The sequence below is a fragment of the Conger conger genome, chromosome 6, assembly GCF_963514075.1.
Source record: "Conger conger chromosome 6, fConCon1.1, whole genome shotgun sequence".
NCBI lineage: Eukaryota > Metazoa > Chordata > Actinopteri > Anguilliformes > Congridae > Conger > Conger conger.
The window spans coordinates 57,434,094-57,462,092 of record NC_083765.1 but is presented as its reverse complement, the minus strand read 5'-3'; the positions used below and the strand labels follow the sequence as shown (position 1 = coordinate 57,462,092).

The following is a 27,999-nucleotide window of genomic DNA, read 5'->3' as shown; positions in this document are numbered from 1 at the left end:
ACAGGCAAGCAACATTGCCATAGCAACTAGACGCCTTGCGTTTTGTTACTGTATTAAATATTTATGCCCCATAAAACGTCATAAATAAATTGGACACGTATTACAGCTGTAGTCCATGCTTTTCCCATCTTATTTCAGACCTCATCCGCTGGCAGGATAAAGATCAATGTGATAACTTCCAAAGATATTCTTGAAAAGACGTCTTGTTGACAAATCGTCCTGAAATTCGTACGTCGTATGCGTAAAATTAGACATTATATAAGGAAGTGACGTGTAAATAAAGCATGATGCCATGCCTTCGGTGGCGAAGCTTTATTCATGACAAATTCGAACAACTCTCCTCAGAAACGTGAAGGGGACGGGCCTACACGTGCTGAGCAGCCAATCGAAAAGCAGCTGGGCGTGTTGCTCATTTTAATACTTTTTACACGCGTCACACTCTAACCAATAGGATCCACAGGAGGAGGGAAATGATTAAGCCCAGTGTATCGAAGGCTGCCCACAGCTCGGTGCCTGTGACCCAAACTCAGAAGAGTCGGACTACGCCGGATGTTAAATTTTTTGGTGCAAAACATGGGACACGTTTGACACAGCATTAAATAACCATCGCCACCATTTGGATTTCTGAAGGACTGTATTGGAATCATGGTAGTGAATTCTGTGCATTGGTTTCGGAAGGGGTTGAGGCTCCACGATAATCCATCTTTACAAGAAGCTCTGAATGGTGCGGACACAGTACGATGTGTTTATATTTTGGATCCGTGGTTCGCAGGGTCGGCTAATGTTGGAGTCAACAAATGGAGGTGGGTGATACAGGCCTAGTTGGATATAGCGTCTTTTTAAATGTTATGTCTGGACCGCTCGTGCACTAGGGTAACACTGTCTGAGACTGCTTTCTGCCAGTATAGCTAACTAGAGTTGGCTGCTGCATTAGCCGACGCGTTACAATCAACGTGACTGTCCTGACTCATCGCTAAACTGTAACTTACCTAACATTGTTTACATTAACCAGTCAACTAGCCATCCATATTTTAGTGAATGGTTATATATTTGTAAATGGTTTTGAGATTAAGTGAAACTGCAACACGTTTCCCTCATTTTGGGTGACATATTTGAATACGTGTAAGTTATTATGTTCTTTTTAGTAAGTTGCGTGTATTTGTTACCATTTACAGTACAAATGTAGAAAAAGTAGCAAAGTGGTATTTTCTTTTTTTTAAAAGCAACGCTTGTTTTTTTCTAAATCAATTCGTGTCATAAAGTGCACACGCCCACTTTATTTTTGTTTTATAGGACTGCTGTAACACAGCTAGCATGACAAAATACTACAAGGTGCCAGGTTCACATAGTTACATTTTCAATATTGAAGCACGTAGATAAGTTATTTATATCTATTTGACACACAAAAAAAGGAAATATCCATGTGAAAGTTATTCGAAAACATACTTTATATGTTAAGGTTTACAAGTGGGTAGGCTATTCGTTTCATTATCAAAGGCGATGTAGCCCAATGGATTAAAGAGTAGAGGAAAGAGTGATTTACAAGAGTAAAGCATGTGATGTAACTTAAGGCATCAGTCGCTTTTCGTCTGGACCTTGGTACATTCCCATGGACTGCATTTAGAGCGTTTTATAATCCATCATTCGCGCTAGATGACTAGGCATTGTATCGTACATTAACTTCGTTCTGATAGGATAAGTAGTACAATTAGTATCAATTATTATATACATTTAGTATTAACCATTTACTTACCGAAATTCACATATTTTCTACATCCTAGATTCCTGCTCGAATCTCTTGAGGACTTGGACACAAGTCTTAGAAAATTGGATTCAAGACTTTTTGTTGTACGGGGTCAACCGGCAGAGGTGTTTCCTCGACTTTTCAAGGTCAGTGTCAATTTTAATATTTGATAAACACAAGTGTAGTTGTGTTGATTGGTCTCAAAGTGAAAGTGGCCTTTCCTGCAACGAGCTAGTCTAAATACCGTTTTAAATCAGGGGTGCCCAGTCATGTGCCTTGGAGGGCCAACAGTCTGCATGTATTTATTCCAACCAAAGACCACACCAGCAGATTAGTTGTGCCTCTCTTGAATGTGTGTTAATTAGGGAAATCAGCTGGTGTAGTGATACTTTGTGGCCTCAGTTTCTGTCATATTAGCCCTGTAGGCTAAGGCATCCAGGAACAAGTCCATTAAGTGCTGGCAACAGTGAAGGAGAAAGACCACAGCATTCTTCCAAATCAAATACTTGTCTTGCATACTAAGTAGTGACAGAGGTTTATTGGCAGCCACATTAATCCTGTTCCAGAACTAAGCTATGTGACAGTATAAATGCATTAGAATTCCCCAGATGTGTTATTGCATACTTTGGAGGGATTAAACATCATTGCGTCCATTGACACATACCCATGTCCATGCTTACTGTTGTCTGACTTTTTAAAATTAAGACAAAGAAGGAAGCAACGGAGGGTAAGTGTATGTGTGTTCATGGAAACGTATTTAGTTTTCTCTACATGCATACCACATGCTATAACACTGCTATAAATATTGATGACATCTTTTGAAAAAGATTTCGGTGGGGTTTTCAGAACTGGCTCTGTCTGTAATTAAGATCAAGGCATAGTAATGGAAATATTAAAATTTCAGATTTTTTCCAAGATGTGCATGTCAAACTCAGGTGCAAAAGCAGAAAGAACTGCTGTATAATATTAGGCTAAGTCTTGATTCAGAAAATTGTGAATCACAGTTGTGAATGTGTTGTGGACTGTCGAGTAGCCCTGCCTTGGAAAAACAGCGAAAGGGAAATCTTGACAAAGCTGCACATGCAATGGTTTGAAACCTTCAGATCTTGTAAATTGGTAAATTGGACAGTAATTTGAATAGATGTCCTCCCTCACTGGCTTGTATCCCCTTGAGAAAAATCTGATTTGGTTTGTCTGTGCCAGGGAGCTGCAACATAATGTTAGCACAAGGGAATAGATCAAATCTTGACCTTAATATAATCTGCCAGGTGCATCATCTTAATAAACGAATGGGTATGTGTGTTCCTGATCTAATTCTGCCTTAAACATAAATTCCCTACATGAGGTAGCTAATGCCTTCTGTGCCATGCCAAAGGGACGGTAATTGCTTAGAGTGATTCTAATAGTAAAATGAAGAGGAACAGATGCATAAATGCTGTACATGGTACGGAGGTTCTGCCCGATTCCAAGCCGACCATATCCTCTCTGCGTGGAGTTTGCATGTTCTTCCCGAGTGTGTGTGGGTTTACTCCGGGTACAACGGTTTCCTCCCACACTCAAAGACATACATGTCAGGTTAGGCATACTCCAGCCATTGCCCTTGACCAAGACACTGGCATCAGAACTGGAGTTGGTCCCCAGGCGATTCACTGCATCTGTGGCTGCTCACTGCCAGGGCCTAGGATGGGTCATATGCAGAGGACAAATCACCTCACAGGGTTCGACATCGTATATCATTGACTTTAGAATAGCTCAGATAGTCATGTATTGTGTGGCCTGTGGGTTCAGTATGTGGCACATTGTGCTTTCCCTGTATGTTACTGGCATGTAGTTGAGTTTACAATAGGGCTGCACCCATGTGGGTTTTTTCTCTGATTTTATCCCCAGGCATCTGCCGATGCCGATTGTTTCAAGAATTTTAGTGCTAATTCAGACAGAAGAGCTTAAGCTTTTCAGACATGCCTACTCTAATGATAAATAAAGTGATATCATGAATGTAAGAGCTAGGCCAATGTAATTGCAACACACAATAAATTAAATGACAATTCAAGGAGGAAATTATGTTATGTAGTATCATTCCTTTAGCTGGACTTTTATTGATAAATGAACAGCAATTTCAAGAAATCCGCACTGCTCCTTTCTTTTTGGCAGATGAAGGAGGGACTAAATGGTGAATTTAAATACTTGGCTCTTATTTTTTATAGCCCAATTCACAATCGATTTCAATCATCTGTGGTAGAATACCCAATCTGCCAATCCGATTGTGCATTTTAAAGCTCAAAACGGTCCATTTCCATCCTCTACTGATATATCGGTGTGTCCCTAGTTTATAACCTTCAGTGTGCATGACCGACCCCTTTTGATTATAGCCTACATTATAGTTTATCTGTGCACCTGAGGTACAAGAAGGGGATGAGCATGCTTTGATTGTGCTCCTAAAACCTGTATTTGTGCACAATGAGCCTGCTAATTTCAGTTGGGATCAGCTATGCGCAACTGATTCATTTTTGCTTAAGTTGTGTCAGATTTTATAGCACTCCCTTTTTGAATGTCACATTCAACCATGTTAATAAATAGGTTGGGTTACATTACATGTGAATTTAAAGGGAACAAGGTTTGATTATGTTTGAAATTATTTAACAGGTTCAAAGCTACCACATTTTTGTCCTATTCTTAGCCGACTAGACGTCACTACGAGCGTGCACATCAGTTAGCTCCTGCTGTCTTTATTTAAGTGGATCCACTCACATTGCAGGTTATATCTATTTTTGCAAGAATTGTTTGTACACGAGCAAGGTCTAATAAAGTAGAATCAGCTTTTATTTGCACTTACAAAGGGTGTCTGCAGAGTGCATTACTGTTAAGGGTATGCTGGCACAGATTGGAAGGCAAGGCAAAATGGCCAAAGTAGAATATGGCTTTTTTAATAGCCAATGTGTGAAGCCTGGACACAATATAGGCAGGCCATTATGAATGCATCAATAAGGAGCTTCTTTGAATGTGCAAAAATGGATTTGATTGTGTGTATCATTTATCACGCTGTCACATAGATTAGGCCTACTAGTCACCTTGTTGAAAGGTGTTGTGATGGGGAACAGTTTCCTTGAAGTGAAGAGGACTAAATAAGTTGTGCAATCTTGTCAGTTTGGCAAAGGTATAGATGAAAATAATTTTTCATGATCAGCTTTTGTGCTTTAGGAAAGAAACCATGTACCAGATACTTTTAGTGATCTTACATGTGTGGCCTTTGGTTCATTGTAAATTGATTTATACAGCGCTTTGCACTGAATGCCTCTCATTCACACACACTCACACACCAATGGCGAAAGTCTGCCATGCGAGGCACCAATCAGGAATTGGGGGTTGTCTTGCTCAGGGAAACTTTGACACACCCAGGTCAGAGAATCGAACCGGCAGCCCTCCAACTGCCAGCCAGCCTGAGCTAACATCAGCTCTGAGGGCCGGCTTGACTCTGACCTATGCCTTCCGGTGTGTCGCGGCCCTTGAATGTGGAAATTGTACTTCCCTCTAGGGTCTTTCAGCGAACTTATCCCTGGTTATGGGTATGCACTTTGTTGCACGTCGCTCTGGATAAGAGCGTCTGCCGAATGCCAATAATGTAATGTAGTGTATTAATTTGTTTATGTTATGAATTGTTCGTTCCCAGGAGTGGAACGTCACGCGGCTGACGTTTGAGTACGACTCTGAGCCATACGGGAAGGAGCGGGATGCTGCCATCATTAAGATGGCGCAGGAGTTTGGAGTGGAGACGCGGGTGCAGAACTCACACACCCTCTACAACCTGGACAGGTCAGGAGCTCTCTGCGTCCCATTCTCCCTCTTATCCATTTTCTATCCTTGCTTTCTATTTAGACTTATTTACTCATGATATGGCTAGAACTATTCTGAATTTATTTAGTACAGTGGTGTCCAGCCCTGGTTACTTGCATCTCAACGGGGTGCTGATTTTAAGGTGAAAACAAAAACCAGCATCAGGGTTAGAGACCACTGCTTTAGTAGGCTACGTGTTGTTTTTCTTTTTAAATGGACAATAGTTTAAATCAAAGATATATAAGGTAATATAAGGTGACCTGGATGTCTGCAGAGTTCATTTGACAATAATAATTGCATGCAAATTGGATATCTATGCAGTCTGTTGTGTTACTCACATTGTAGCTGTTCTCCATTATGAAACGAAAGACCTTACGTAATTACAAATGTCACTAAATATGTGAAAGGCATCACAGATTTGTGACGTCCAGACTGAATCAGAATGGAACGCGGTCTAGCAGACGTCAGCGGCGCAGCGTGATCCACGGAACGGCCAAAATTGCTCTCGGCTGAGGAACAGCAGAGTGCGCAGCGTGATATAGGCCTGTGCGACCTCTCCGGAGGGGATGATGCTAATAGTCACTCAGGGAGATCTCTTCCCGAGGGTGTGCGAGGAATAGCACAATGCGGTCTGTGAACAGCCCTTTCGTTCCGCTCACGAGTTTATGCATTCTCTGCCGTAGCCGGGTGAGATCAAATTCCAAAATATTGCGTCCTTATATTGCGCTAATACAATGTCAGGCCATTTCTCTTAGGCAATGTCTTTTTTCGCATTTCAGAAATATTATTTTGTTAAATATGTTTACAGTAAAGTAAGACATATTTCCCACCGTGTCAAAACAAAAGAGAATGTATTAGTTACATAAACGTGCCGCTGTATAAACTGTTACCGTGCGTAGCCTAATGTCTGCGTTGAGCTCTAAGGAGGGTTGTTTTCGCCGTCTTCGAAAGCGTGCTGTTGCACATGACTTCCCCAGCTCACAGCAACCGCACTGTTTGTGTGAAACTGCTGCCACCTGGTGGCCGCTGGTGGGGCCGGCAGTCACACTACAGAACATGTGAGGCTGGGTGGGACGCAAATCGGTCACCCTCGCAGACATGTGCTTCCCGGCGCTCTCTTCCGTGCTGCAGCACACACATGGAGGCCTCCTGGCACCGGGGATGTCTGGCAGGAAATGATCCAATGGGAGGAGATAACTGCGTACTAATATAGACGCCGTTGTATAAGCTGGAGCACAGGCCATAGTCTTGTGGTTAGAATAAATTAGAGAGGCATTGACTTAAGGGTGCACTTTCCCCTTAGTTTCCCCTATTAACTTCCTAAAATGCCTTTTAATGTGTTGTAATCAAACAGACAAATTGTAGTAATTTCCAGTAGTTGTATTAACTGTATAATTTCTGGTCTTGACTTGTGTCGATCATTATTATTATATTTTTTATTAATTTTTTTTGATGGGTGCTGATATAATTATAGCTTTACAAATGTGAATAATATTCTCAGGATTAATGTATTCAGGCAGAACATTTGCAGAACAAATTAATAGATCAACTGAAGTCTTCTTTTTTATTCCCTCTGGAAAATCAAGAACTTGTTTGTATAAATATGAATATGCAAAAATAAAATTGATTGATCTACATTTGTCAGCTGAAAATTTGAATGGCCTTATTCCTTTATCTGGCAATGATGCATGAGGAATATTAAAATGGTTTTTTTTGTTGTTTCCTTCACTTTTGCCGTCCATGGAAATGCTGTATTGTACTGAAGAACATTCGTTTTCCTCCCGAACAGAATAATAGAACTGAACAACAACAGCCCCCCACTGACCTTCAAGAGGTTCCAGGCCATAGTCAACCGCTTGGGACTCCCCAAGAGGCCCCTGCCAACGGTTACTAAGCAGCAGCTGGACAGCAGTCGAACCGCCATCTCGGACAACCACAACGAGCGCTACGCAGTGCCCTCATTGGAGGAGCTGGGTGAGGGGCCGTCTGTCTGTCTGTCTGAATCCACCTTAGAGACCTGATGTCATACGGTCATAACCAAACTGCCTTTTTATTGAATGTACTTATTGACATCTTCAGGTACTCTGTGACCTATTGAAATAGCCCCCAAAGCAGGTTTTATATTAAATATCGGTGTTAGAGTTAGCTGCGCTGTTGCTTGTATTGAGCGAACGCTCGTCTTATCTGCATTTTCCTTGTCAGTCAGTGCATTTTATTATGTTTAGAAGACCTCTCGGGGGGGGAAAAAAAGTGCCATTGATATTTTCATGAGGTAGCTAATGGCTTTAATTGATCGTTTTGATCGATTTCCTCTTCAGAGGTGGGTTTGCATCACCGCGGTTCGCGCCCGCCTCTAAACTCACGGCTGTCTGACCTCACATGGGATCCTTGGCAGCGCATGATAACGTGGCTTTGACGTAGTCGGCCGCTTCCTGTTTTGCAGGCTTTAAGACGCATGGGCTGAGCCCGTCGGTGTGGAAAGGGGGCGAGGCGGAGGCCCTGGAGCGTTTGAGCAAACACCTGGACCGAAAGGTACCCGCCACTCCTGCCCCTTCTGCACAGCCAGGAACCCTTTCAGTCCCCAGACCAGTGTGAAATGGCTCAAATAGGGGCTCAAAACAATATTTTGATAACAATCATTTTGATTGGTTGAAAAGGAATAAGGTAGAGTGCTCTTGGGTTTTTATTGGTAGTTACGCTCGAGCGCTGTAAGGCACCCTTGCGACTGAGGGCTATGGTGTAAGTTTAAGGTGTAAGGTCATCAAAATGTGATTAGATCAGAATTAACCAAACATGCTGATGTAATAATAACTGCTGGTAATTGAAAGCAACAAAGTTCTAATTTAGATTTAGAATTTTTTTTAATTTTTTAAAATTATTATTATTATTTTTTTGGATTTGAAAAACATTTCACTATTCAAAGGATTAAGACCCGTGTGCCAATGTCACAAGGAATGAAAGGCCCACACTCCTCCTGGTTTTAGTGTCTAAAATGCCGACAAAACATTATTAAAGAGCAGTGACGTAGGTTTTTTGAAAAGTCCGTAACCCTGCTCCCAACGGTCAGCTCTCTAATTATGTAAAAACATACATCATGCCATGTGTGAAATCGTTTTATAAATAGCATTTTGACTCTAAAATATAATCGATTTGAAAAGCTCGAAAACGCAAGAAATATGTGTGTGGGCCTTTACTGGGGCCCCCCTGTCCTATCTGGCTCATATGTTATGAAATACATTGTCAGTCAGATGCCACAGTGGAAAGTGAATGACCCAGCGACGGTCAGCAGAAACAGCCCTGTGACTAAGAGATGCCTGCTGTCGGCCATTTTCTGATCTTCGCGCTTCATGGCTGTTTAGGCTTGGGTGGCGAACTTCGAGAGACTCCGGATAAACATCTGCTCCCTGATTGCCAGCCCCACCGGATTAAGTCCCTACCTACGGTTCGGCTGTCTGTCATCTCGCCTGTTTTACTACGAGCTACGAGAGCTGTACATGAAGGTGTGTGCTCGCATTTTGTTACACAGAGCCTGCTCATTTCATTTATAGAGCCTGTTTCAGTTTTTCGCTGCTTACATGGTTAGCTGCTAGCTTGTGTCTGATAATATTTGCATATGCTTTTTGTAAAGAGCATTGACATATCACTTTGTTAAAAAGCCATAGTTAAGTTCATTATTAAAATTTTTACATTACTGTTTTACTTTTAGCTGATGCTTTTATCCAAAGTGACTTGCAGTTGATTTGACTAAGCAGGGGCCAATTCCTCCTGGATCAATGTGGGGATAAGGGCCTTGCTCAAGGGCCCAACTGATGATCTTATTGTTTCTACACTGGGGCTTGAATCACCAATCTTCTAGGTCCTAGACAAACACATTAGCCACTAGGCTACAGGCTTCCAAGGTCTTATAAATGAACCATCAATCCAATGTGAGGCTATATGATTGTTTTATGCAGCTATAATCCCATTTGTAAGTGAAATTGTATTAGGTCTTCAGGGTGCCCTTCACTCAGGTGAAAAGCTCTGCTGTTCTGAGAAAAATATCACTGCTGAATTTCAAACACACTTTCTAAGAAGGGAACCGGGATCTGTGTTGTGCATGTGATATCATGACGGTGGCCTACTCCCTGAATTTGCCCCAATTTCTGTGCGATTGGGTGTGTGCACTCCGGTGCCAGAAAGCTGTGTTGCAAGTTGTTGACACAATTGAATACTGTCACAGTGTAAAAATGAATGAACCGAGACCTTTACCCTTTCAGTCCCAAGCCCAATATGGACCCAAAGGGTTTTGGCTTTGGTTGAGAAAGTTTGGGATTTTAAAAGTGCTTTGGGATTTTATGGTAGTTTTGCTTGAGTGCTGTATGGCAATCTTTGGACTGGAAGGGTTAATCATCCTGCAGTGTTGCGTAAAACACAAGCGGACTATGTGTTGGTTTTCTTGTAGTCATTTGAAAGAAATTGATATGGGAGTGTGTCATACCTAACCTCCACCTTCACCCTCCCCCGCCCCCCCCCCTCCCTCCAGGTGAGGAAGCGATCCAGCCCCCCCCTCTCACTGTTCGGACAGCTGCTGTGGCGCGAGTTCTTCTACGCGGCCGCCACCAACAACCCCAACTTCGACCGCATGGAGGGCAACCCCATCTGCGTGCAGATCCCCTGGGACCGCAACCCCGAGGCGCTGGCCAAGTGGGCCGAGGGCCGGACGGGCTTCCCCTGGATCGACGCCATCATGACCCAGCTGCGGCAGGAGGGCTGGATCCACCACCTGGCCCGGCACGCCGTGGCCTGCTTCCTCACCCGCGGGGACCTGTGGCTCAGCTGGGAGAGCGGCATGAGGGTACGGTGCTTCTCCCGCGACATGGGGCACCTCTCACAGTGTGGGGCATCTCTCACAGTGTGGGGCATCTCTCACAGTGTGGGGCATCTCTCACAGTGTGGGGCATCTCTCACAGTGTGGGGCATCTCTCACAGCGTGGGGCATCTCTCACAGTGTGGGGCATCTCTCACAGTGTGGGGCATCTCTCACAGTGTGGGGCATCTCTCACAGTGTGATGGGCATCTCTCACAGTGTGGGGCATCTCTCACAGTGTGATGGGCATCTCTCACAGTGTGGGGCATCTCTCACAGTGTGATGGGCATCTCTCACAGTGTGGGGCATCTCTCACAGTGTGGGGCATCTCTCACAGTGTGATGGGCATCTCTCACAGTGTGGGGCATCTCTCACAGTGTGGGGCATCTCTCACAGTGTGATGGGCTCTGCTGGTCAGAGGTCTGAGGTTCCCAAAGGTTTTCTGCTCGTTTCGTTGAAACTGCTAGGCAATAAATGAGTAAGGAATAATCCACAAAGAGGTGGTCATTACACGATTTTAACGAACGATGTGGGGGCGAAGAACCACCCGGCGCGAAGTGGAGTGCGTTAAACCCGTGTAATGACCGCCTCGGTGTGGATTTTGCTGGCTGTAACTACTTCAAGTGGTTAAGGTGGCTACTGTTTCAGCAATAAGCGCCTTACATTCAAATTCAGCGCTTTATCTTTGACGCGCGCAGTGCTACCAAATATCATAATCAATAAACGACACAAATGTCAGACACCAAAAGACAATAAAAGATTGGCTCAAATAAAGGATTTTTTTTGTTTCTCGGTCATCATCCAAATTTTATTTTTAATTTTTAGAACCAATTTCTCCCCCACATTTTGAATCTTATCTTAATGTGACCACTGTGTATCGAGGTCCGTTCTGTCCCCCAGGAGATTGAGCTATGAGCGGGTCTGAAGGGGGTGGTGTGTACACGGTGTAGTGAGGTGCCTGCTCTCTCCCCAGGTGTTCGACGAGCTGCTGCTGGACGCAGACTACAGCGTGAACGCGGGCAGCTGGATGTGGCTCTCCTGCAGCGCCTTCTTCCAGCAGTTCTTCCACTGCTACTGCCCCGTGGGCTTCGGCCGCCGCACCGACCCCAGCGGGGACTACATCAGGTGGGCTTCACTCGACGCCCTGCAACACGGAGCCCTGCGTCCTGACACGGAACGTGTGTCACGCCTCTTTAACTGGGCCGCTAGTGTCATCTGATCATCTTAAAGGATGTACTAAGACAGCGTTCAGACTCCCATTTATGTAATTTATAATATTATATTATTGGCATTTGGCAGACGCTCTTATCCTGAGCGACATACAGTTGATTAGACTAAGCAGGACACAATGCAGGGCTAAGGGCCTTGCTCAAGGGCCCAACCGGATCTTATTGTGGCTACACCGGGATTAGAACCACCGACCTTGTGTGTCCCAGTCATTTACCTAAACCACTACACTACAGGCCGCCCGTTTCAGTGTGAAGGCCAGTTTATAGTCCAGCGACAGAACGTCACTCGACTAAGATCGCAGAACGTTTCTGTAAGCTCTATTGTTGCCTGAGGTAGACTGTGGTCATTGTCCTTAGCAAAAATATATCCAGTCCAGTCACCCAGAGTACAAACCAAATGTCTCATAGCGGTTCTCTGTCACTGGACTATAAACTGGCCTTAATGACTTAAGACTGACTGTCTACATTCAACAGTACCTGTTGCATCGAAAGTGCTTAGAATTGTTAGTGCAGGGACAGCGGTGTGAAGTCACATGCTTGACAAACGGCCTATTCACTTGACTTTTGAGCTGATGACAACATACTTGGGCATTTATTTTTCAAATAAGTTGACTTGGCTTGTACCCCATTGAGTTGACTAAATAAGTTGAGTTGGCTTGTACCCCATTGAGTTGACTAAATGAGTTGGCATTTTTCTTTGGGGCGTAGGAGATACATCCCGAAGCTGAAGGACTACCCGAACAGATACATCTACGATCCGTGGAACGCCCCGGAGACGGTGCAGAAGGCGGCGAACTGCGTGGTGGGCGTGGACTACCCCAAACCCATGATCAACCACGCCGAGGGCAGCCGCCTCAACATCGAGAGGATGAAGCAGATCTACCAGCAGCTCTCCCACTACAAAGGCCTCAGTGAGTCACTCACAGCTCCACATCACACGGGCCGCCTTTAAAGCACATTGCAACCGCGCTCAACAGAGGTTTAGCCCAGGGGTTCGGCAACCCTGATCCTCGAGAGCCGCAGGGTCTGCTGGTTTTTGTCCTCACCTGAAAATCAAGAAACAAGGTGAGGTGAGTTAACTGACTGCTTTTATTGATCAGTTAAGTGCTGAGTAACAATAAAAGCCAGCACACCCTGCAGCTCTCCAGGGCCAGGGTTGCCAACCCCCGGTTTAGACCAATGAGCAGATGAGCATGCAGAAACTGTGACACAGGCAATTTGGTCTCAATCCCGCATTACATTGAGAAACTATGGAAAGTCAATAGTCTCCAGTCTGGAAGGTGTTCAGATGGAGGGTACCCTCCTAAAATACTGTATCTACCTTGACTATATATTTTATATAGTGTTTTTTCTTGGTAGAAAGGAAAAATTGATCTTTTTTTGCCTCAGCAATGGAAACCGTTTCTACAGGTTTAGATGACCATTGATCTGCAATGGTGAACTCTTTCTTACTATCTACTATGTATTATATACTCACTATGATCACATATTTAGATTTAGGGGGTTTGTTGAAAAAATTTCAGGGAAGTCTACTGTTCATAATAAGGTCCTCAGGTCTAATATACTGTATCTGAACTGTACAATGTAATTTCACGTCAATTCTGCATTGCTGTCCAACAAACCAAACGGCTGTTTTCAGAACATTTTTGAGTCAGAATGTCAGAAATGACATCATTATATCAGCAGGAACACAGTCAAGTGGACAAAGCCGCCATCTGTGTCGTATGTGTCATGTTTGATTGGTTTGTCATTTAGAGTTACAATCGTGGGTGGGCAGGAATAAAAACCCACCCAGCGAGGTAATCCACAGAGACACGTGGAATGCAACCGCCTTGTGTGCTGTGTCCCTGATTTTCCATGATTTTACCATGTCTTGAACCTTTTCTTTAAAATCAAACCAGCAATATCAGCAGAAAAAAATTCTGCTGATATTGAGGGCCAATCTGACTTCCATGCCTGACTTCCATGCTACTGCTTTTTCAGGTTTGCTGGCATCTGTTCCCAGTGTTCAGGAAGAGGCAGAGCCGCCACTGACAGACGACTCAAACGCCCAAGGCAGCAGCACCAGTGGTAAGAGTCACCTGTCACCTTCCGACCTGTGCTGTGCGTTTGTGTTATGTTCCTGTGTTCTGTGTGTTAGTTTATCATAGTTTATTATCATTATTCTAGTAATTTATTATTTTTCATATTCATGTCTGGTGTTCTGTTTATATTCATTAGTCTTTGCACTCGTCTTCCCCTGTGATGTCTGAGTCTGAATGTTTACTTGCCCAGTCTGCGTGCCCCACTTTTCGGGTGTTTACGGTAGTTCCGGGGTTCAATCTTCCTTCCAATCTCGCATTCCTTACTTCCTGCTTTCTCTCCATTTCATGTTTGTACATAGCACTAATATACTAATCCCAAGTAACATAGAAGTTGTACAGTACTAATTATACTAACACACTAATATGTTTGTCAAACTAACAAACTAACATTCACTAGTTTTGGGTATTTGTAATTTAAATCACTTAACTAACTTAATAACGCATCTCCAGTTTCAATTCTGTTCTGTAACTCCGCCTCCCTATTCTATCACTGATTACTTGCTTAGTTTCAGCGAAGTATTTGCACCTGTCTCTCCGTATCTCTGCATCTCCTGATTCTCTGCAAATTGTCTACTCCCTAGTCCGGAGCTGTTTGTATTACGTGTGTCTCTGTGAATCCAGTCCGCGTTTTCGTTTCCCTCTTGTTATTGTCCTATTACCCTTTCATGTGTCTCACCTGATGTTTATTTGTTTGACCGCCCTCACTCCCATGCCCCATCTAGTTTGTCTCATTCCCCTGTGTATTTATACCTGTCCTTTTCAGTTGCACGCTGCTAGTTCGTCTTGTCCTGTTTTTGTTCCCGAGCCCTTTATTCCTTCCCCTAGTTCTAGCCCCCTTGTTCCTTGTTCCTTGTTCTTTGTTCTTTGGATTTCCTGGTTTTCACCCCTGCCTGCTTCCCTGGACTCTTCTTTGCTTGTTGTGGATATCTGTACCTCTGCTTTGTTGGACTGACCCCCTGGTTTTTGACCCTGGCCTGTTTTTTTGACTACGCTCTGCCCCTCCATCTGCTAGTAAACCTGTCATTTTCCACACCCCTGTGTCTGCTTCTGGTTCCTCTGTCCTCCCCGCCGTGCCAGTTTGACCGAGAGCATCGGATAGACTACTCCTCATGCTGCGGCTTTCACATTCATTATCTTGCTGATTTCAACCTGGGCAAAGGGTGTCGGGTCCCTAAATGAAAAAGGGCTCTGCCTTAACCCAAAATAACTACTCTCTCTCTCTCTTTCTCGCTCTCACTCTGTTCTCTCTTTTTCCCTCTCCCTCTCTCTCTTTCTCACACTCACTCTGTTCTCTCACTCTCTTTCTCTCTCTCTCTCTCTTCCTCCCTCTCTCTCTCTCTCTCTCTCACGCTCTGTTCCCTCTGGCATTTCTCCCAGGGTGTCCTTCAAAAAGAAACATGCTCTCAATGGACCTCCCCTGGTTAAATAAATTATCTAAACAAGGAAAAACTGACAGTATCCGTGCAGGAAGTTGATAAAGAACATCCTCTCCTTCTCATATTGTGGCTTATTTTGGGTACCTGTGTGTAAGGAAGGGTTGGAATGTGATGAGGAAGTATGACAGGCTTCATAGTGCAAATTATTTACAGCAGCTCTGAATTGAGTGAGCGCTTAGATAGAGCACACTCTAATGGTCTTTGGCGCCCCCTGCTGGATGTTTTAGACAGGACCATAGTTACATGGATTCACAACTGCATAGCCAGTGAAGGGGTGGTCCACAGTGAATTAATATACTTTCCCGTGTCATTACAAGACCTCACAGAAATGCCCATTAATTTAACCATACTCCTATCTCACTTGCATGCTGTATTGTTGATAACAATTTTGTCCAAAAATATGGGGTCATGAATTTATCTGGACTGGCTCATCGTGCATACGGAATATGAATCAAGGTTATTATTGCTATTCTTTATTGTCGGTCATTCTATACAAGTAACCGTTATTTTTATATTTATATTTTTTTATATTTTTAGTTTGTTAATAGTTAATAGCTGTTAATAGTGTGTATATATATATATATATATATATATATATATATATATATATTGTATTTTGCAATGATATAATCACAACAACATGACAAAAACACAATACCAACACACGCAGTATGTTTCCATTTTAAACGCTTCTATTGCCAATCTACAACATATGTTTTTGATTGATTGCATCCATGTAGTGTTCTTTTCACAACATATACTGCAGGGATCAAGCTACAGCCTTTAATTTAATTCAATCGGCAGCAAATTAAAGCCGTGAAAACCAGTTCTGTGGACCCGATCATTGACTTACATTAAGCAATCCAGAGCAGGAAAGGCTACAGGGTTAAAAAGCACTATCCCATTGTATTGTATTGTATTGCATTGTATTGTTGCAGGGATATAATCTTGGTTAGACCATGGAGGTTAGCCCTTCTTTGAGCTTAGAGTATAGTCGTTGAACCACTTGGATAATGACGTTTGCTGATTTTAGCTGAAGCCCCATATTGATTGTTGGGAATATGCTGAAGGAGGTTTTGTGGTTTCAGGTTTGTTTTGTGCGCATGAGAGCAGACCACTCCCTGTGAGGAAGAGGAACAGACCCATGGAGCTGCAGACAGTGGAGAAGTACCCCCAGCCCAAAGTCCAGCGCACCAGCACCACAGAAGAAGAGGCTGGAGACCAACAGTAGTAACAGGTACAGTTAGAACCTCAAAACCTGGGGTTTGTTTGTTTTAACTTTGTCCCGGCATACTAAATATCCATCCTTTTACAAAGTGCCAGTGATCTACAGTACATCTTATTTGTATTCGAGTTTTCTAAATGCAAAGGACAAATCAGGGGGGTGCCCTTATCGTGCCATGGAGGGCTGAGAGTATGCCGGTTTTCATTGCAACTTATCACCACACCAGCTGAGTGATTTCACTAATCAACACACCTCCAACCAGTGAAATCAGCTGGTGTAGTGTTTGGTTTGAATGAAAACCTGCATACTTTTGGCCCTCCATGGTGTGTGATTGGGCTCCCCTGGTCTTGGTTATGAAGCTGAATATACAGTATGGCTGGAGTCCGTCCATCCTGACCATCACATGATTGCTTTCTAGGTGTACTAAAGTTCAGGGTTTCACACAGAAAGAGTTATTTTCGGTGAACTGCAGACCTCAAATGATCCAGTATTATCATCTGGGCTGCTAGGGGGTACTCAGTATGTGGCATTCCATATGTTTATCAGGCCAGTAATGGCTGTACTTATCTATGTCCTAATCCATATGAAATTGTACATTCTGATCTGTTAAAAGACCTGTAAAATTGATTGATTTCGATTTGAGTTCTTTGGAAAAGGTTCAATTGGTAATTTCGGACTTCTAACGGTCAAAAGGGGAATTGCAGCAACAAATACGCTGAAACCACAACACTGTTCATCCCACCTTCTCTGTGAACGCACTGAAATTGAAACGCCAGAGGCTGTGGCAATTAGAACCAATTTTCCAACCAATAAGCTAAAATTATTGTACAGCTATACAATGTTTTGGTACAGAGTGCCGACCCGTCAACTGCTTATTTTTAAACCCGAATTTAAGGACTATACACAGGTAGAGGATGAGTCAACATGTCAGTGAGCCTTTTTTAATGATAGGAAGGGATTTACAGTGGTCTTGCAACAATATTTTAACACAAAAATCTTACCTATTGTACCTTTAACATTTAATGTTAGCCTGCATCTTTGCAGTATATACAGTATATCTATTACCTATCCTGGAATGCTGATTCAAGGAGCACTTTTTCGACTCTAATCATCTCCCTCTCTGTCTCTTTGTGTGTGTCCTTCAGACCTTCGCATCGAGGAGCCCGCTGTTCCCTGTGCTTCCTTCCTCCGTGGGCATGACCAGGATGTGAAACGCAAACAGTGCAATAGCAAAAACATCTCTAGTGTAAAGAAAACAAGCACAACCGTTAGCGACAGCAAAGCTATGCCGATTATCCTCCAGCAGCAACACAGACCACCCTGAACCAGGATGTATCCATTCTTTGATAATTAGGGGATTGTGGTTCACCAAAGCATTTGTGAAGAGTTTGTGCATACCCAGCCACAACATGTTTCTCTGTTAGCCTATTAGGTGGTCTGACTGGTTTTTTTTTTATTTGATTTGGTGCAGTAGATTTCCATGAACCATCCAGCAAGGGGTGCTTTTAAGAAATGTAAAAACCTGACTGGAGTGATCACAAATGAATTGTACAATGGCAATATAGTGTTACATACCTTGAAAAAGAGCAGATCGAGCAGTCACATATTTGAATGTGTCCAAACATAATGAGTTGCATAACTAAATAATCATAATTGTGGGAGGGTCACACAGCACGGCACATGTGTGTTCATGTGATTTTTCATACCTGTATTACTATTATCGGTACTTTATAACAATACACTCATTGGCAACCCTATGCTTTAATGACCAGTTTACATTCACCGCAATTGAATTGGGAAAAGGTGGAAAACTGAAGTTTGAAGTTCATCTATAGTTTGAAGTTGCAGTAGTTTGCCCAGTTTGACATTCACTCAAAAGCAGATGTGGCAGTTTTGAGATGGGTGTAGGGCCGTAACTTGGCGGAACTACATTGTATCGAATGGCTTAATGGTAAATCTCATTCACAGTGTGCCAAAATGTCCATTTGATTGAAACCTGTGCAGCGTTACTGAAGCTTTTAGCTGATAGTGCAGATTACTTTATGTGAAGACACTTCAGAGGGAGACGATGAGCTAAAGATGAAAACGGGCCGTTGAATGAGATTTTCTCATCGATAGCACACCATAACCCGAGCAAGTGAGAACTGAGAGATACGATCCTCTGATACGATGTCTGAAACGCGGTGAATGTCTCGGACAAGCAGATATCGAATGTAAAGCGCTGATAACAGACTTATTACGGAGGATTGTGATTTAGGAATCGTTCATTTTCCCAGCTCTTTGGTTTGACAATTAGGGGCAGTTGTTTTGATTTATTTATTTATTATTTTAAATATTACCACCAGGTATATATATATATATATATATATATATATATATATATATATATATATATATATATATATATATATATATATATATATATATATATATATATATATATAATAGGTATATTAAAAAGACCATCAGTTGACAACTGTCTTAACATCTTAATTCTAAAAGAGGGGATTATAAAATATTTTGGCCAATAATGGATATTTACTTCATTTTTTTCTCAGAACTGTTTTAGTTTAACAACTGTTAGAATCATAACCATCAGGTTATGATCTGCACAGATGGGTTATCAGTGGGGTTGAATGGCAAGTACTTGGACATAGGGTTTGAATTGGCACGTCTATACTGCAGCATTTTTTCAGAGCAAATATAGTTTGGTGGCTTGGAGAGCTGTATGTAAACTCTGCAAAATTTTAAGGAAAAGGGAGATATGCAGGTTTATATGCTTGCACAGTTGAACATTGAGCAAATTGGCACATTCCTATTTCAGGCAATCGGAAGTAAGCCTTTTGGAAGAAGCTTGGTGTAAAATGTTCTTTGGGCTCATAATATCTGATAGGTGCAGATCAGGGCTTGTTTTGTCAAACAGTAATAAAAATAAATGGTAAAGATTGTCATCGCTGCATGGCAGCAATATTGGTATACAGCTCTGCGTGAACTTTGCAGAAAAAAATAAGTGCAAATACCCAGCTAGATCACTAAACATCAAGAGAAATGTAATAAACTGAATTGTTTCAAAAAACAAGCTACCATATTTATCTCAAATCCCTCCATTATTTGCATGGTTCACAATACTTGATGAGTTTGACACAATAAAGCCTAGCAAACCATCTTTAGTCCGATTAAAATTGAGCATTTTGATTTGCACTAAAGAGATTAAATCAGAATATTCATGAAGACAATATTTCTTTCATGGGGAACAAGAGGAGTCTACAATTATCCTCAGTGATAGATCATCTGCATGTCTAAGAAAATTGGTTTTGTGACAGAGAAATGCTCTCACACATGTAATTGTTAGACTGATATTGGTTATCCAGGTAATTGTTTATTTGATTCGTAATCCAGGAACGTGAATGGAAACAGGTTATGAATAATACTTGGTTCTACAGTGTCCTGAAAGTATTTCTCCCCACCCGGATTTATCATTGCATATTTGCATATTTCATATCTTTAGACAAAATGTAATATTAGATAAAGGAAAACATGATACCAAAATCACCCCTGTGAACAAGTATAATTGCCCCCTTTAACTTAATAACTGGTTGTCCCACCTTTAGGTACAACAATTGCAACCAAGCCATTCCTATTATATGATATTAATCTTTCACATCACGTGAAGGAATTTTAGCCCACTCCTCTTTACAGAGCTGCTATACTTCAAACAAATTCTGAGCATGAAATACTTGTTTCAGGTTCTGTCACAGCATCTCTATTGAGCGTTTTTCATTAAATAAATGAAATACTAATTTATTAAATCTGTTTACTCAGGTTCCCTTGTGTAATATTCAATTTTGTCTAAAGATCTGAAACTATTCTGTGTGACAAATATGCAATAATAGAGGAAATCAGGAAGGGGACAAATACTTTTTCATACCACTGTAGGTAAGATTACTGAAGGCTTGCCAACACTACATGATCTTTGTGCGGGTATGTTTTTACACTACACGTTTGTCTTCTGGACGACATGGTACGTGTGGCATTATAGTCGCTCCCATTCGCCACTGGGAAATGGGTATTGCACAACTCTAAAAATGTTTCCTTAACATTGTTTTGATGTGGCAACATTTTATGGAATTACTTTGTACCTGGAAGTGCAATGTTTGTTTTGAATTGTGCACCTCTTTGTGCAAGCGTGTATTCCATCTGTCCAAATGTTTAAGTATCCAATCATTAAGTGTGTTTCCTGTAGTTAACTGAGGTGGCTGTGTCAAATATTGACACATGGCTTTTTGGCTAGTTTTCTTCTTTATTATTAATATTATTCATTTTATAAACTTTTGTGAAATGGATGTATTATACATATTTTGTTGTGCTTGTTTATATATAATTTGTAAAGTGTAAATACCTTTTTCCCTTATTAAAGTCAGCTTCTGTAAGTAACCATCAAGTGATGCGTATGTGTGTCTTTAAAAGGGTACAGAGTACAGTCTGAAGATTTATCGATCCGTGTATAGTTTGTAATATTTACTTTTTGCCACTAGAGGGTGGCAACAGTAATGCAGTCCATAGGCTCGAACTGAAACCATGTCAAATTTGAATATTTGTAAGTGCACTTGAGACTACAATTGTTCTCACTGCATCCATCTCAAACCGTCATTAGCCTGTGAGTAAACACTTTGCATTGTTTCATTGCAAATTAAGAAGACATTTTTTTTTTTAACAAAGCAATGCTTACATATGTACCACTTACAAACAGATTGTTTCTGTCCTGTCCCATACAATTACTGCAATGCATTTCCTCTTGTTGATATCACTGACACTTGTGACTTCATCAATACAAGCTGCACAGGAATGCACTGCAATAACAATGATTGAAGTCAATTTACACTGGCAGTGCTGTGTCAGGTATAGTGCAAAGTTGCTGAATCTGGACTTACGTAAATGCACCCTGGCAGTGAAGTCATATTCCTATCAAATACATTTTTTACCTTTGCTTCACATGTACACACCATAATCCAGGATGATTTAACTTTCTACTGCTAACATGTGTACCTTTGCAGCATTGGTGCACTGAAGACACACACATTCACGCTATTTCAAAGTCAAAGTGGCCAGAGCCTTCGTCCACAGTGCTGCTCATAGCTCATATTTTGGAGGAGGTGAGCATGATGAGCAGTTGTGCTATCATCATCGATTTGTTGCCAGAAGATTTAATGTCGGAGCATAGCCAGCAGGATTATCGCCCTCTAGCCTTCTGCAGAGCAGTGCAAGCAGAGCGGGGCCGGGTAGAGTCATGTTGTGTCCTCTTCAGACAACCCAATAACCCAAGTGGTGTTGGTGTTATCCAGCAGGGGGCTATCTGCCCTCTGGTGGCCTGCTAGTACTGTATAAACCAGAATTACACAGTACTGACAATCGCCCATTTTATCCATCAGATTTGTACTTTATTGAATGTGCAATCCCTTGTAATATGCTTTAAATATGGTGACCACGTTAACCACACATGAATTGTTTGAGTACAGCACCGAATCAGGAAAAAATATGTCTTTGCCTAAACATAGGGCTCCCAGTATAAGCCTTTGTACTGTAACTTATTTAAGGATTAGAAGCATGCTTTAAGTGTTTGAATACATGGACCAACATCATTTAAATAACCTTGCTGCCTATTCATATCTTGAATCAAATCGAAGTCATTGTCTAAGATAAAGCTTGCCAAAGCAAGTCCACCCATGTCACAGGTGAGAGGACAGTCATTGCAAAGCTACCTGCTTATATAAGGACAACAAACTCCCATCTGAAGTACTACTACTGGTGTGGAAAAGCCACACATTTACATAGCACTGTGCACAGGATCGTGACAGGCAGAGTGAATTCATACTGGCATACTGGTAGATTTACAGTGACAGCTGTCACTACCTAATTAACCACAGTGGTTACGCATCGAAGCGAGGACCACTGAAGTGCTGACTTAACAGTCAGTTCCACTCAGAACCCAGCAAACACAACGTTGCACACTATGTCATAGTACATTAAAGATCAGTTTGCTCTCCCTGTTTACTTATATTTTGGCATTAAATAATAATATATATATATTTTAAATATAATTACATTATATAATACTTTCAGTTCAGACTATGCACACATACTATTTGGGTCTTGGAGGTCCTTATCAATACAAGCAATGCAAATGGTGACATTTGTAACATAATGGCACTGTGGGGGGAAGGGAACACACAGCAGAATGATTAGATGGAATGGGGAATTGGCATGCCAGTCCTCCAAGAAACTGGATTATAATTTGGCTAAATAACAGATTACTAATGGGTCATTGGTATGCCCCCACAATGCCAATTTGAGTAACAGTGCATGAAATTTAAAAGAAAGAAAGAAAGATAACAGTCTGCTGAATTCCATCAAATTAAATGTGTTATTATGGTATAGAGCAATAAAGACAGTTCAAAGCTCACAGCATTAGTCTCAAGAGAATCATCATTAACAATATAAAACTCTTAAATATTCCACTACAGTTTGTTTTGCATCATGTTATGCTTGCTTGTTTTAAATCACCAAATAATTATAAACCAAATGTTTATACCCAGGTATCACAAATAATCTGATCATAAAATTGCATATGTAGATGATATTTTCAAGTTCATCAAGTTTCAAGTTTAGTCTTCCCATTAATTAAAATAACTTTACAACTTTTGCTTGGAACCAATCCGTTTCTATGGATGTGTTCTGACAGGATTTATCAAAACGATGAAGCCACCACATGCTGGGTGCTAGTGCAGCAGTTTCACCCTATGTGCACAAAAGCCCCTTCAGCCAAAGCACCCAGTCTAAACATCAATTATTCATAATATGTATCTCTGCATTTTCTTTCTGCATATTTATATTGTGCATTATCTTATTTAAGTTGAAATCAACAATGTTTACAATTTTATAAGAGAATGAAATTAATGGAACATAATAAAGGCATTAGAAATTCTATTTGAAGTCAAGGTCCTACCAGGATATAGTCTTCAGTCACTTCCTAATACCCAGGATATTACATTTCCATTGGATACCATTTGTAGTAATCAATGCATCAATGAAATATAAATAGCATATGTGGGGTCACTTCAGACTCAATCGGTCACATGTTCCAGATACATTGTCGGAGTAATATTTTATCACTGTATCCCACTGCGTAGTTTGCTCCAAAAATAAGGACTGTTTTACTACTCCGCGAAGCTACTAGTAACCCACAGCTGAAGGGTAAATTGCGGTCGACATATGCGGTAAAAAAAAAAAGACGCGAATACATCGTTTCTATGGTTACCAAGTATGGGGAATGGGAAATGGGTCAATCAATGCAGGTGAAGAGTAGGGAAGAAAAAAAATAAAATTAAAAGGGCAACAAGGGCAGCGGGAAGATACGCCTTCTGGTAAAAAATAAAAAAAGAACTTGGCGCATCGCCTACCGTACCGTACATTATAATGGCAATACGAAGCGCCTGCATATAGTGTAACATAACAGATTATATTGCGGAAAATATCAAGATACTACTACTTAATGCATTTGCCATGTTAATACCGATGCTATCTAGCTATGTTTTCTCGACTACTTTACCTTCGGTCCGGCTATGTATGAATAACTAGTTTTGCTGCAGCAACGCATTCTGAGAATTGGACTACGTCGAAAATTCGTAAATTTTCCAGTGAAAATAGATTTAGCTACTCTGCATACAGTCTGTCTATGGAAATGAGAAATGCACTCTTTGCCCAGCGCTTTCCTCCCCCCCTCCCCTAGTTCGGATTTCCTATCACAGCATCAGCGTTCCGATATTACTTTCTCGGAGGTAGGCTAACGCATGGAGAAGTAGAGGCACAGAATGGCGGACCGAGAGAAAAGGAAACACCCATCACCTGGGTCCCCTTTCCTGGGATTACAGATTGTCTCTCCTCCCAATTTCAGGTAAGGAGAAAACTACTGTCAAAATGTTTGTGCCTGATAATATTCGTGATACGCGGATGCACCGGGCTGGGGGAGGGATTCTGCCTGCCTCTGTCAGATTATTTTGCGGCAGATAGAGATATCAGGCTTGCTGATATTGCTGACTTGAAGATAGGCTGTCCCCTGGTATACTGAAGATGGTTCTGATAGCTGGAGAGAAACGGTGACACATGGTGCAGTTGGTGCTTATTATTGTGTTGTTTTGTTACCTCATGTACATTGACGGGGCGTAGCCTCACTCCCTTAGGTAAAGAATGGAAGACTAGCTCATTTTGTAAAGTGCAAAGTGAAACGATGAATATGGATATCTGTGTCAAGAAGTTTCAAGGTTTTACAAATAAAGGAAAAGCAATGCATTGTTTTTTTTAATTTCAAACTGAAAATACGCGTTGCGTTACTATAGCATAAATCGTTTTGAATCTCAAAGTATAGTTTATGCTTTTTGTATTTGTTTTCTTGAATGTCGTTATTTGAAAGCATGCATTGATTTCAAATGGTAGAACATCTGCCACACGACTTTTGACAGATACAATAATTACTAAATAACTTAAACAGATTTCAGAATCTGATATAAACATGTATCCTCATACTACCATTTCCAGTGAAAAGCGTAGGCTATACAAGGACATATTATCATAGCCGGAAATAGCATTATAACAACATGTTATTCATCCCAGCAGGGAACAGTGCGACACAAGTCCTCAATGGCTTCGAGAACACAACAATGACACTCAATTAACAAAGGTCGTAAAAGTATCGCACGTCATGTAAAGTACATCATACTCACAATATGTAGCTATGTGTTGTACTATGTACGGTTGTTCAGGAAAGCTCAGAGGAGAGTTGAGCGGGGAATGAAGAGCACTTTGTTGGATTACAGTTGGGCAGCCAGGTGAAGTGGGGGATCGCTGGCTCTTGCCAGTGGCCCATGGGCATTCAGAAATGCAGCGCGTTGTGAAAATGTTGCATCCGAAGCAATGTCCCGCGATGTAGAGCAGCGCTCGCCAGGGCCCTGTGCTGCTTTGATTGGCCGGAGTAAGGAAGAGCTGCAGATACCCTGCTTTGATCCGTTTCTCCTACGAGCCAACGGTAGTGATGCGTCGTTGGGAACAGTTAATTCACTGTGCATACTCTATGGTAAATCACCATATCTAAATTCAGTAATTTTATGTTGTTGAAGTTGACTGGGATAAACACGTTGGTCATTTCGTTGTTTTCCAGACAACTTTCCCAAGGTGCTGAAAATTTTAGGTATTTTTTTCTCTGAGTTCCTGAAATCTTGCCTTTTATTATATGGTGCTCCAAGCGGAAACATCTAAAAATAGCAATACTAGCATCACAGTGATTTAGAAAAGGCAGTTTGACTTGTTCTGTATTTTTTTTAACAAATAGCATTGAGCTTATAAGAAGACCCAGTGTGGCCAAAGATTTGTGCATGACAGATGGACACAGTGACTTCCTGTGTGTTGATCCCAAATATAAATCCTCTCAGAGACATTTCCTCTCCCTTTTCCTACGCTTTTAAACCCTTTCTGGAATAATCTGCAGAAATCCCCAGCACTTCGAGCACCAGGCAGGGACTCGGTGACACAAAGGTGTAGCCCTTTAATTGTAACCCTCCACAGAGGTGGGTAAAATCCGGATTTTGGCATAAAGATAATCTGAAGGGTTAATGTACCAGTGCTGGAAGTGTAAACTGAATCAACGCTTGGTCTCCCATTGATGAGTAGAAACATGGAAGGAAAATACAAATGGAATTATTGCTGCGATCTGTTTTGCTGTGGACCTCCAATCAGAAACCGGGGTATCTGCATACTTATGCTATAGGTGGGGTCATTTGTCTCCTGTGTAAAAACGTCACACAAAGCACCTCAGTAAGCTCGATAAGGATTCCCAACAGAAAATAATCAGTGCTCTTAACACATTTTTAAAAGCTATGCTATCTAATTAAAGCAAGGAAACTTAACAATAGTCAAGAGCAACAGAATTGTTTTTAATGTTTTTAAATGGTCTGCATTGGAATTAGCAGTGCATGTACAGTAGACCGTAATGTCCTTCTTTAAAAATTAGGATGACATCTGTGCCCAACTGAATCTCTCCAAAATAAAGGAGCGCAATGCAATATGCCTGGTTAGTGAAAGACAACTGTTGAAAGCCTATTGTATCTCCACCAAAGCAGATATTGCATGCAGGGCACAGATCTATCTCAGGGGGATTTTTGTATTTGTTAATCAGTGGGATCTTATTGAAGCTTATGCACTGCTGGATAATGGGATACACATTAAAGGTAACCCCATAATAGAAAGGAGAGCTCTTCTGTTCTTTCCTCTCAGGAACAGGGCATGGGAGGTTTTCTCCAATAAACCCTCATTGAGTTGACTCTGAGAGACAGGTTTTACTTTGAAGAAGCTCTTTGACCGTTATCACCAATTTTTTTTTCTTTTCTAAAGAGACTGTACTACAAAGTGTTTGTATTTGGGAATTAATGTCTTTGTAATTTTGTTGCATAGTAAAAATAACTGTCGATGTATGCACATTCCTACATGACCAAATGGTTTATTTTTGTGTGAATGATGCTGATTTCTCTATCTCTTCCCTAACCGATCGTACCATAAATAAAAGTACCCACAATACATTGGAGAAAAACACACGCATTCACTTGAGCTCAAGACAATAACTGCTGCTGTGAGAATTGACATAATCCACCAGATGACTTGTGGGGTACTTAGACCATTCTGCATTTTAATAACCTAGTGGATTAACTGTATGGAGCATGCAGTTATTTGTTATTGTCAGATGCTTTACAAACTACATTATTTACCACTAAATGTGGGTCACTGTACTAGTGCTAAGCAACAAAGCATACCTGTACTTCCCTTTGTTTTTCTTCACGAGTACTACATTTTCATCCCAGCCTGATTTGGCCAGACTTCTTTGAAAGTGTTTTTTTACATTGAAATCCTGAATTATAGACATCTCCACCCATTGCATTTAGAGCTTTTGTCAGTGTTTGTGCATAGACTGTTATTGAATCCCATGCTGGACACACAACCCAGTTCTCATTTATACCCCTAGCCTGTCAAGATGAAATCTGAGTGACAAAGCGCAAATCACATTTTCCGTCCTCTCCCTTGTACATTATGTTTACGGACGGTCATTAGTGTCAAAGCAATAGCACTTTGCAAAGCAGATATTGACCATGTCTTTTTTTGTGATTGTGAAGAAATAGATAAACACATATTTAGGCTTCTATATACAGAAGCTACACAAAGATATGCTTTTATCTGTGTAATTAGATTTCTGAGTTCAACTACATTATTTCCTAGAATAGAAAATCTGGCTGTACAATTGCAGTGACTGGTTAGCCAGACTAGAAAAGCTTAGCCGTCTGTCTTCTGTTTTTGTGTCTGTGTGTGCACATGGTGTGTGTGTGTGTGTGTGTGTGTGTGTGTGTGTGCAGGTGTGTGTGTGTTTGTTTATGACAGAGAGTGTGCGTATGTGTGTTTGTGTTTGTGTGTGTGTACATGTGTGTGTTTATGACAGAGAGTGTGCATGTGTGTGTTTATGACAGAGAGTTTGCGTGTGTGTGTTTGTATATTTGTGAAAACATCCAA

At 41.5% G+C, this 27,999-nt stretch overlaps 1 protein-coding gene across 1 annotated transcript; it reads left to right on the top strand.

The window, feature by feature from the left end:
* Positions 1-479: 479 nt before the first annotated feature.
* On the top strand, positions 480-18,735 carry LOC133130178 (cryptochrome-2-like). The gene is made up of 12 exons (XM_061244509.1): positions 480-803; positions 1,782-1,890; positions 5,412-5,554; positions 7,365-7,549; positions 8,019-8,107; positions 8,935-9,075; positions 10,098-10,409; positions 11,395-11,546; positions 12,359-12,561; positions 13,634-13,720; positions 16,259-16,407; positions 17,541-18,735. Exons 1-11 carry the CDS (start codon positions 646-648, stop codon positions 16,399-16,401), a joined length of 1,722 nt encoding a protein of 573 aa, XP_061100493.1. The 5' UTR covers positions 480-645; the 3' UTR covers positions 16,402-16,407; positions 17,541-18,735.
* Positions 18,736-27,999: the final 9,264 nt, after the last annotated feature.